At 42.9% G+C, this 11,856-nt stretch overlaps 1 protein-coding gene across 1 annotated transcript; it reads right to left on the reverse strand.

The window, feature by feature from the left end:
* Positions 1-10,512: 10,512 nt before the first annotated feature.
* LOC138514606 (olfactory receptor 5AP2-like) lies at positions 10,513-11,457 on the reverse strand. Its single transcript, XM_069630057.1, has one exon. It carries the CDS (start codon positions 11,452-11,454, stop codon positions 10,513-10,515), a length of 942 nt encoding a protein of 313 aa, XP_069486158.1. The 5' UTR covers positions 11,455-11,457.
* Positions 11,458-11,856: the final 399 nt, after the last annotated feature.

An 11,856-nucleotide genomic window follows, 5' to 3' on the forward strand; every position in this document is an offset into this window, starting at 1 on the left:
GTTTGGTGGGATTTTCTCAAGAGGGGGCGAAATTAGAGGGGAGTCTCAACATTTTTAGATGTCTTATAACTTTGTTACTATTTGACGAATGTAGACAAATGTTTTGAGAAATATTATAAACCCAACCATCAATGTTTGTGTAAAGACTGAATGGATTTTGTCAAGTGGGGGCTAAGTTATATGACTATTCTATGTACATACATTTTGACATTTAAAAAAAGAAAACCTGGGCACATTTCGAGCAAACTCGTGAGGAGCATTGGCAAGGACATTAAAGCATGGTTTTGCAAATGTGCCTGTGTTTTAATGTAGGTACAAAAAATAGTTATATACCTTTGGTGACTAAGGTATATCCTGTGGCCGTGGGCTGTAGCCAGATTGTCTGGGTCATGGCATAAGCCATGACGCGGACAATCTGGCTACTGGCCATGACCGCTAGGGACGAAAAATTGTGTTAAAGTGGCTATGTCTACCTGGGACCGGCTATGTGGTAAAGTTATTCGAAGGTAGGATAGGTTTGAAAGGGAAAAAAGTGCTTGTGGGAATATGTTCATGGGGTTTTGCAGGCTGCCATGGCAAGGGAAGAGGGGCTGTGTACTGAGTCCCTGCATTCTCTTTCCATGTTGGCTGTCTTGGAAAAGGATTTCTACAGCGGGATGACAGCAGTCCCACTGTAGGAAGAAAAATGTATGTTTTAGCACCCTGGGTTCCCACTTTGGGAACCAGGGGTGCTAATGGCCTTTATCCTCCATTTCAGGGGCTGCAATGGACGATAATGGTCCGTGGCTCTCCTTATTTATTTATTTATTAATCATAATGCGCCAAAGCCCGCAGACATCAGGCTGTGTGGTTACAGTAATTGTTGAGGAAGATGAGGTGGAGGAAGACAGCTTACTACTTGCTGAGAAAGGAACAACCTTTCTGAGAGCATTGCGGTCATTGGATTTGGTGTGGCGGCGCATGGACGTGGTCACGTAGGAGTACTGTCCAGGTAGTCTGCGACTGAGTACAAAATTGCACTCAGTGCATTTCACTTTGGTGGCTTTAGCTTTTGATACACTCAGTACTGGCACACCCATGATTCGATCTTGGTGCTAGAAGTAGGCACTTCCTCTACCTCATATTCTTGGTCCTCTTCATTCTCTTTGAAAGTATTGCACTTTTTTGTTGTAAAGGTCCTCCAGCTGGTGGTGGTGGCAGCTCTGGGAGAGAAGGGATGGCAATAACTGATGCCATTTTTAAGATAAATAGCAGTTTTGATAAAATTCTTCCAGGTATGTACTGTGTACTAGATTGGTAATGGATAATGAGTATGAAAAGGTGTAGGAGGTGTGCAAGGGAAATTTTGAAGTTGAAAGTTCCTAGATCAGTAAAAAATGTCTTTATGAACTGTCTTCGAAGCACGGATCCGATCAAGAAGTGCAGACACCTTTGCGAACACGTCACCATGCCGTTCGCAGGCGTATGGTCACGTGGCACTGTCCAGAAGATCTGCGATGAAGTTAGACATTCCCAGACATCTATGGATGCAAAATTATTTCAAAAAGTTGCAAAACGTCTATAGACGTGTTAAAAATGATGCTACAAGGTGGGAAATGGCAGAGTAGTAAGGTGAAACTTTGTAACTTGGACAAAGATATTGCTTATTGGCTAAGTATGATATTAGTAAGTTGTAGAAAAATAGCATGCACTGGTTATGGTTAAGTTGCACTACTAAAGACCTATGAAATTCACTGAAAAAACGTAGTTAAAGGGACGTTATGGTTAAGTTGCACTAATAAAAACCTATGAAATTCAAAGAAAAAACTTTGTTAAAGGGACGTTATTGTTAAGTTGCACTAATAAAAACCTAGGAAATTCAATGGAAAAACATTGTTACAGGGACATTATAGTTACTGGTAAAACCAAAAAACCTCAGAAATAAGCCAGTTATCATAAGCTAAGCAACCATAACTTGCGCCACCACCGTGCACTGCTAAGACTAACACCCAAGACATCAAAGATGACATCACAAATGTCATTGATGACATCACTGATGACATCACATATCTGGCTCACTTATTTTGGTTCACTGAAAAATCTAGGCCAGGTGATTTTATTCACTGACAATCAGAATATTAAAATTCAAAAGGTGCTGTATATCAAAACGTTAACCTTGTTGTATGCTCTTAAAGTTCTTTCCTTAGGGTTTGGTCTCAGCTCATGGTGCACATGCATGGGGAAATAGCAGGCCTCAAACACACAATTAATTTGTATACAGGAAGCTAATCTTTAATGCTATTAACATTTTCTGATGATGCTGTTTCTTCCTCCTTACTTTAGTTTCCCTGTATGTGCCTCTGATTTATATGCATTGTGGGTCATCATATGTATTGTTTGTACTAGCAAACGTGTGTAGTAGGTCTTGAATTGTTATCTAGTTATCACATGTTTAACATTACATAATCACCCCTGACATATTGTTACCAACATAATAAAAACAACCCCTTGTAGGTAGGGACTTTTCATCAACATTAATTCCACATGTGATGTCATCAGTGATGTCATCAATTACATTTGTGATGTTATCTTTGATGTCCTGGGTGTTAGTCTTAGCAGTGCACGGTGGTGGCGCGAGTTATGGTTGCTTAGCTTGACATAACTGGCGAATTTCTGAGTTTTTTGGGTTTTGCCTGTAACCTTAACGTCCCTGTAACCATTTTTTTCCATTGAACATATATATACATCTAAATGTATAGAGAGAGTGAAAGAGAGATAGAGATAGGGAGGTTGAGAGAGAGTGCAGGATTGAGAGAGAGGCATTGGCAGTGGCCAAGGGAGAAAGTGACATTTCAGATGTCTGCAGAGGCCAGTAGGATTGTGGGGAGGTCAGGCTGCTAAGCAATTTTAGGCCTTTGCATGTGTTGCTTCGACTTCCAATGCTTTGATATGCATTGTCATGCCTTTATTATGCCTTGCTAGGCCATGTTATGCCTTGCTATATGTCTTGATTGTTTACCCCTTCGCTATTTAGCTCAAAATTCAACATTCTACTTTATACTATAGTGTTCCCAGGGACCCCACTGTGATACTGCCTGCTTGGGTTTGCTCCTGTGCCTACCATTGACTGGCTTCTAAATATTGCACCTTCACCTTGTAGCATGTTGAGGTATATATAGTGTCTGGAGATCATGCAATGGCAGTTTTGTCTGGTATACATCCAACAGATTTAACATAATATAAGTAATACAAAAGTGGGTATGTGTTTGTGAGGTCTGTTTCTGTGCCACGCATATTATTATCTGGTTATTTGGTGACAGGAGTCTTGCATGTCTGTGACTTGGATACCTTTAGAAACCAACAGGTATCTTACACTGAAATGCTTAACTATCTGGACCTGTGCTCCACACCCCCAATGTTGCTTATCTACATACAGATAACCACTTATTATTGAATATTATTCATAATTATTTTGCTCATCAATGATTTATTATTTTTCCCAATGTCATGCCAACACATTTCACCCATTGAAGGCTTTCTCAAGGCAGTAGGAAGGAATTAGTGACTTGCTGAAACAAGTAGTTAATTTGGCTAGTCGTGTTCCTTTTAAGATAGCTTGCTGGGCAATAGTTATACAAGAAAAAAATGAATCAATGTGTCTTAGGTGATCCTATTGTAGCGTTCATTTTGAGTGATGGAGTGATTTGCTTCTATTCTTCGCGTTTCGTAACCAAGTATTCCAATGGAGTTCGAGTTAATTCATGTGATGTAAAATGAAACATTGATGAGCAAAATAATTAGGAATAATTTTCAAGAATAAGTGCTTATTTGTAAGTAGATAAACACAATTTGTGGTGTGGAGTACATGCGTCTTGACCCAGATAGTTAAGCATAACAGAATTTAAAGTACATGCTGTAGGGTGCGCAACATGCAATTTTTACAAATTCACAAAAAGGAGCAGAAAATGAAGGAGCAAAACAGGTGACATCAACATAACGCTTTCATTTTACTCAGCATTGTGAAAGATTAAAATACCGCCTATAAATGTCACTTTACAGGTGGCATTTTCAAAGAATTCCTTCGGAATCCATTAGTTTTACGTCTGCATGAAAATGCCATGCTGGAGTGAATCCAGGTGTAAGCTGAGCAAGATTGATGAGAGGGAAATGGATTTTCCCGTCTGTCTTCCACTCCACTTCAAAATAATATGAAAATGTCATGGAGTGGTGACACAAGTGCAAATACATGGGCACGCTCTTTTAACAATACTAAAACCTTCAGAGTTTTTGCACAACAATGGTGGTAATGGTAGTGAGTTCATTTAACTGGCTCACAAAGCTCAGGTCTATTTCATCGAAAACCTGCCCCCTGCTCTCCTGTGCTCCTTACTTGGTGGACCACATTTCTCCTTTCCTGGGAGATTTGAATAGGATGCATCTAGAGGTTTATGCACAGTTCTAATTTGGTTGTCACCCACTGAGATTTGTATAGTCCAGCAGCTCTCCTTTTTAGGAATTAAAGACATTCTGCAGTTAGGATTCTGGTGATATATATAGATATTTGGAGGCAATATGCCCTGAGGCGGCTCGCCAACCCTGTAGGTAATGGGCCGCCTCCAAACTTAAGGGTCCGTCTGGGCTGCATGGTGCTACTGAAAGCTGCAGTCTGTTTTCATTGTTGATGACTGTAACGTCATCAAAATGAAAACGGACTGTGGAACAAAAACATTGCGTGGCCCGGTGCTGTGCAGGAAAGCTACGTTTCTTTTTTATTTTCGAGGGAAAAGCATAACACCATAAGCACCGTGTAGGAAACTACACGGGTGCTAAGGTTAGTGGGAAGGTGGAGCGGGGAAGGGAAGCACCCAACACTTAATGAAAGTGCTTGGAACGCTAGCTTACCTTTGTGAATGTAGCCGGTGTTCTGCACATTTTAATTGGCTCCAGGTGCCTCCCAGTGTGCTAATGTAGCAACTTCAGACATTCTACGAGTTGAGGAAGTTGAGACTTACAATCAGTGGGTCTCGGCTGGGTGGGAGCAACAATTGTGTTATTAATAGATCAGTTGTTTTGCACAATAGTGTGGTCAAGGTTTTTTGGTTAGGATGTTTTTTTTAATCAAATGTGTACTTTAGAATACATTTCAATTCACTCCAAACCTATATAGTATATCCTAGGTCTGAATTTAATTGATTAGAATTGCAACAGGGTACACTGTCTTTGTTATATGATTCCTTTCTGGGTTTTCGTTGTGCCCTAGCCAAATGGAAGCTTTAGCTTTGCCTCTTTTTTTGTACCCGAGACTTACAATCAGACATTCCCATAGACTGGCTGAGGTTCAGGAGCAGACTACCTTCTTCCTTTGTGCATACTTTGTTAGTGTATTGTGAAGGGCTTAAGATCCTCAGGTTGTAATGGGTATCCTGCTGCTGAGGTCAGTATACATGTATTTATCTGTTCTATTAGTGTTTCTTACTAATAGGTTCCTCCATATGTGTTAATAATAAACATTTTGAGAAATGGCCCATTCATTGCTCAGCAGGTGTTCATTTGTGTTGCTTGTTTACATTTTACAATGTATGTATGCATTCATGTTATATTTTTATAACAATGTTTATGATTGTAGTTTTCTGCTAGCTGCTTGTGTTTAGGTGTAAACTTTATGAAATACTCAATATGAGAGCGAAACAACATCTGTTCCCAAAGGTAAGCCCACCATCATGAACAATATACCAAATCTCACCAAAAAGTAATGCCAACGCAACAGACTTATTTACCATTTCATGTGATATTGATTGCCTTATGTCCATGATGCCTGTGAAATTTTAAATATAGCTGTTGTTTATTTAGTTATTTGTTTAATTTGATTAGTCGCAACATTCCTTCTGGAAACTGAAAGTGGCAGTGATCACCATTCCAAGTTGAAGGACTAAATATGTTGTTGTTTTTGGAAAATCTGGCCAACCGATTCTGCTCAATTAACTAGTAGTGATTTAATGTTCATCATTATATTAGTAGTGCATATGTGCATATCTGAAGAGAACCTCAGTTTCAGCTTGTGGCTCAGCCTCCCTGAATTTGCCATTCAGGTTTAGGGCCTCTTCACCAGCTATGGTCTTTGCTGATCCACAAACCCCTTTGCACATGCACAAGAAAGAAAGAACATAATATGTTCCCATCCTCCAATGCTTTTCTTCATACATTCCTACACCATTTCTGTAAGCGTGAACTCATCGCACATAATTGGAGAGGCCAGAGTCCACATTGTGCACTGACACCATCTTAAGGTTCTAACATTACACCTTATGCAGCTGCGCCTGTACTTATCTTTACATCTCTCTTACTACTGGGTCAGATAAACATTAAGGAGATGCTGCAATGGATATTATATGATGTGGCATTTATAACGCACCTGTACACAAGTGTTTCTAGATGCGACAAGACAAGGCGGCGGAAACAAGGGAGGACAAAATAATGATCTTATTGGGGCCTTGTGTCATTCAGATTGCGCAAGTGCGGGGAAGAGGGAAGGGGAGAAGTGCCAGGGGGGAGGGGAAGGGGGAAGTGCAGTTAACTCACAAGTGCAGCCAGTAGCTGGCTCATAAGTGCAGAAAGAATGGACTGTATGGTTGGAGATACAGACCCTTAAGTGCTGGGGATCCGGAGGCAGTGCAAGGGCAACTGACATGCAAGAGCCTGGGCCCAGGTTCAGAGGGTGACCAGGTGACCAGTGCACGGAGCAGTCAGGTGCCTCAGCAGGGGAGAGGAAGAGAGAAAGCAGAAGCAAAAAGGACCGTCTTGAGTTGCTTCCGGAACCAGAGGTGGTTCTGCTTAAGTTTGAGAGAGGCAGGGAGGCTGTTCCAGAGAGAGGCCCCAGTCGAGGAGATAGATCTGCCCCCAACTCTCTGCTTGGGGAAGCGTCTGGCCCTCAGAGAGTTGGAGGTGGATGAGCAGAGAGCTCAAGAAGGAAGATGTTTTGGAAGAGAGAGTTGGAGGTAGAGTGGTCCCAGCCTAGAGCTGGAGAGATATGATCCCTGGGCTTGAGGCCAAGGACAAGTCTCATAGTCCTGTTCTGGATAAGTTGTAAAAGTCAAAGAGTAGAGGCAGGAAGATTTAGAAGGAGGCTGTTGCAATAGGCCAGCCTAGAGAGGACCAGAGCTCTGGAGACAGTGAGTTTCTGGGGGAAAGTGAGAAAAGGAAGAATACCTCGGAGGAGGAGCAGCTGATAGTTTGACTTCTTAGAGATGTCAGAGATGTGAGGAGAGAAGGAGAGGGTGGAGTCAAAGATGACACCAAGGTTCTTAGCCTCACAGGAAGGAGCAGGAAGAGGGCCCAGAGTGGGTGGCCAAAGAGAGAGAGGAAAGGAGGGAGCAGGTGTCCTGATGCGGAGGATCTCAGTCTTACTGGCATTAAGACAGAGAAACCTTTGGTGGTACACCATTCCTGAATTGCGGCAAGCCAGTCTGGTATGAGAGAGAGAGAGAGAGAGAGAGAGAGAGAAGAGAGAGAAGAGAGGAAAGACCCCAGTTGGACCTGAGAGGGTTAGTCGGTGAGAAAGGAGGTCAACCAGGCCAGGGTCTGATCAGCAATACCAAGGTTGTCCCGGAGACGATTGAGCACGATGGCATGGTTGACCATGTCAAAAGCAGAGGATAAATTGAGGATAATGAGGACAGAAGGGAGATTAGAGTCAAGATTGGAGAGCAAGTCTTCACAGGTGTTCAGGAGAGGAGTTTCCCTGCGTCTGGCACCTCTGAAGCCAGACTGGTGGTTATGAGTGCAACCAACAGGTTCAGTATTTAGATTGAGCTGAGAGATGTCCAGCTTTTCCAAGAGTTTGGAAAAGGAGTGATGGAGATCAGGTGATAGTTAGCCGGAGAGGAAGGATCGGCCAAGGGTGTCTTTAGAAGGGGGTGCACAAGATAGTGCTTAAGGGGAAGGGAAAAGTTCCAGTGGCAAAGGAGTGATTGCAGAATTCAGCCAACGCTGGAGCAAAGGTGTCGATGTGGTCGCTGATAGTTCTGCATGAGCAGGGGAGAACCTGCTTTGATGAGACTTTCATAGATCGGACTTGGTCTAGAAACATCATCAGGGGTGAACAGGGGAAAGGAGGAGAAAGGAGGAGGAGGAGAGACGGCCTCAGGCGGGCCAGGAGGGGTAGAGAAGGAGGAAGAGGAGGTAGAGGAATATAGGGAAGAAAGGATATCCTGAGTTTCAGTAGTGAAATGAGAGGCCAAAATCGTGCAGAGGGCCTGGGAGGGAACAGGAGAGGTAGAGACTACAGCAGTATTGTCCAGATTTTGAAACGTTTGAGCGAGTTGTTAGATGCCACAGAGATGTGGGCTTGGATGTAGGCTCTCTTCTTAGAGAGGACAGAAAGTCTGTTCTGCCTTTAGAGCAGACGGCAGGCCAGTTTGTCAGGGGGTGTGCCCGAGGCCCTCCACTTCCTCTCTGCCGCCCTACACTTGCGTTTAAGGGCGGCGAGTTTGAAATCATACCAAGAGTTGCACTTGGATTTGGGCTTCAAGCAGATCCTCATGACAGGGGCAAGGACATCCAGAGTGTTAGAGATAGAGAGATGCAGGTAAGAGAGGGCTGTGTCAGGGTGTGTGTCAGCCAAAGGTACTGGAGGAGGAGAGGAAGTAGCAGCAAAGGCCTCAACTGACACACACTTCATGTGTCAGATGACCGAGAAGGTAGGTGGATCTGTAGAAATTTGTGCCAGAATTTATAGAAACAAAGGCACTAATTATTTGGGCAAGATTTTGGTAATTCTTATCTCGGAGCGCTTCAGTCATAGCAAGGGTTCTGTCTTAGCACATATAAACGTAGGGGTCAATCAGCTCCAGGTGCTACCAGGCCAGATTCTGCAGTGTCTCTTTGTTTCCATTGCATTGGTGCTGCTGGCTAGGCCTTGCCGGGTAAAGAATACTGAAGAGCCAGAGATGTGAGATACAGAGGCAACCTGTTGTGCTGGGCAGTGTTCGTGGGTCTTGATGACCTGGCCATATTTTAGGCACTCTGGTTACTGTAGCAATATCCTGTATGGCTGTGGAGTGGTTCTATGGGGGCACCAAAGACATATAACCTTGTTTTCTTTTAGCTCTGTGGCTACTGTGATCCTGTTTTCGGGGCTTCATTTACATTCTCAAATGCACTCCCAGTTAATGTGCTTGTTCCCTCATGTCACTGCACGCTGATGGGGACTGTACGATTCAAGACTAGGGCCTCATCACGACTTTGGCGGTAACCCTTAAATCCAGCGGTAGCGCTATTACCACCGGATTTAAGGGTCCGCCAAATCAGGGCTTCGGCGGATTTCGCCCCAGCTCTGAGCTGGGGGAAATCTGCCGAAAATTCGCCGGCGGTATGAGCGCGAACTTTACCCATTGAGCCCAATGGGGAATGGGAGATTCCCGAATGGGCTCAATGGGGAATACCATTACCGCCAAACTCGTGATCCGGTGCTATTAGCGCCGGGGGGTTCGGCAGTAGGCCAGATAGCGCCGGCACTAATAGCACCGGCGTTACCGCCCAAGTCGTGATGAGGCCCTCAGACTCAAGGCAATATTATGATAAGTCACTGTTGTAAATACAAAAATATGAATCATAGTCTGATTTAGCTTCTAGATCTGGTTGAAGGAGATGGACATCTCTGTTTTGTTGACTGATGCATACATAGCTCATCCAAAAGTGAGGTTATCTACTTTCTTGCGTCTCAAACCTCACTGCATTACTCTATCCTTCAGCCTGGCTCCATCACTCGATGTGCCATGGCTTCAAACCTGGAAGTTCTCTTTCATAGGAATCTGAATGTATAACAGTTCATTACCTCCGCTGATCCCATAAATCTGCCCCATCCCACTTTTCACTCCACTAAAGCTCGTATTTTGCTGTGGATTACTGCTCCAGTCACCTCTTGGCGCCCATCTCTACACATTTACACCACTCAGCATGGTTCTTGGCTTTGCTACCCACATACTTGTCAGTCTCCCGTGATCCTCATCCATTTCTGCATGCCACTATGCATGGCTATCCATGAACAATTGCTCCCTCCATCAATTGTTTCTTGTTTATAAATCTATCCGAGGTCTGGCGCCATTCTATCTACCTAACTCCATATCTTGCTGTGCATCACCGCGCAACCTGGGTTCTCAAGCTCTTCTCAACCTCTATGTTACCTACCTAGCTTTTGCTGCATCACACTTACACTCCGTCACTCTACTACCACATACAGTCACCGTCACGTGAATGTATGTCCATACTAACTACTATAGGCTTCAAGACTGCTATGAAGGACATCCTTTCCCTTGTTGGAGCTCTGGAGCGGTCTGATGTATCAATCCCCATCTTTTAATTTCCCATCCTGCCCTACCACTTGTGTACAGATGTAAATACTGAACATTGATCATGCACAGAGATTCTGGTTGAAGTTCATCTCGTTATATCATTCATTTAAGGAAAACAACTACCTGACAACATTGATGATGCTCTTTTTGCCGCGGAAAACAGTAAAAAGCAATACATATTGGCTCAATAATCTTGAAACCTTTTCCTGCTGATAATTGCCAATATAGCGCCCTTCACTTCTTTGTTCCTCAGACTGTAGATAAGGGGGTTCAACATAGGTATGATAATTGTATAGCACACTGACACTATTTTGTCTTGTGTTACCGAGTCACTAGAAGGTAGTCTCATATACATGAATAAAACAGTGCCATAAAATAAGGAGACTGCAGTCAGGTGGGAACCACATGTTGAGAATGCCTTGCGCCTACCGGTGGTTGAGGGGATTTGAAGTATGGCAGATAGGATAAAAATATATGATGTTGCAGTGATGATAAGTGAGGCAAAGCCAAGGAAGAAAACCACAGCAAAAATGACAGTCTGTCTGGTGAATGTTTCAGAGCAGGAAAGCTTCATCAGCGGCAGTATATCACAGTAGAAGTGGTCAATCACGTTAGGACCACAAAAGGAGGCATGAAAGGTGCATCCAGTATGCACGGCTGCAGTAAGGAAGCCACCTGTATAGGCTGCAGCGACCAGCTGTGTGCATATGCTTCTGTTGATAATAAGGTGGTAAAGTAGAGGGTAGCAAATTGCAGCATAGCGGTCATATGCCATTGCCGACAGAAGATAACACTCCATGCTCGCAAACACAGCAAAGAAATAGGTCTGTGCAGCACATCCAACAAAAGAGATGGACTTTTTAGTAGACAGGAAGTCCAGCAACATTTTAGGGGTAATAACTGAGGAGTAGCAAAAATCTGATAAAGACAAATTGCTTAGAAGAAAGTACATGGGTGTGTGAAGACGGGATTCCACAACTATCAATGACATGATTCCAATATTGCCTACTAAAGTAATGGCATAAATTAGGAGGAAGAGAATGAATAGCAGGATTTGAAGATTAGGGTCATCTGTCAGACCAAGAAGGATGAACTCCATCACCGAGGTCTGATTAACTTTTTCCATTCGTTCAAGAGATGATACCTGTTGGAATTAATATTTCAGATGTAAAAAAAAGAGTTGATTGAGAATCATTTACTAATAAAAAATAGCAATTTTAAATCAATGAGCTAGGCAATTTAGCTATTTATTTTTCAACATTCCGTCAAATCGTCAACAAAAAAGATTGTCTAAACCCTTCCCTCGTGCAAATACATGAAGAGAATGTATTTAGTAACAATTTTACTGTTTGTATAGGAGAGAATGCAGACAAATTTTGCCCAAATCCGTATTATTTAAAACATATTTTAGTTTGCGGAAAAACATTAAACAGACTGTTAATATGTTTGGTGAGTAAAATTATATGAGGAAAGGTTTTTAGATAAAATGGATTTGGACAACACCTTACTTTTTTGCTTCATTCTGTAT

This window comes from Ambystoma mexicanum, chromosome 12 (genome assembly GCF_040938575.1).
Source record: "Ambystoma mexicanum isolate Mex_15411 chromosome 12, UKY_AmexF1_1, whole genome shotgun sequence".
Classification (NCBI taxonomy): domain Eukaryota; kingdom Metazoa; phylum Chordata; class Amphibia; order Caudata; family Ambystomatidae; genus Ambystoma; species Ambystoma mexicanum.

Excerpts from the sequence above, each read along its gene's own strand:
- LOC138514606 (XM_069630057.1), bottom strand. The coding sequence starts at position 11,454 with ATGGAAAAAGTTAATCAGACCTCGGTGATGGAGTTCATCCTTCTTGGT.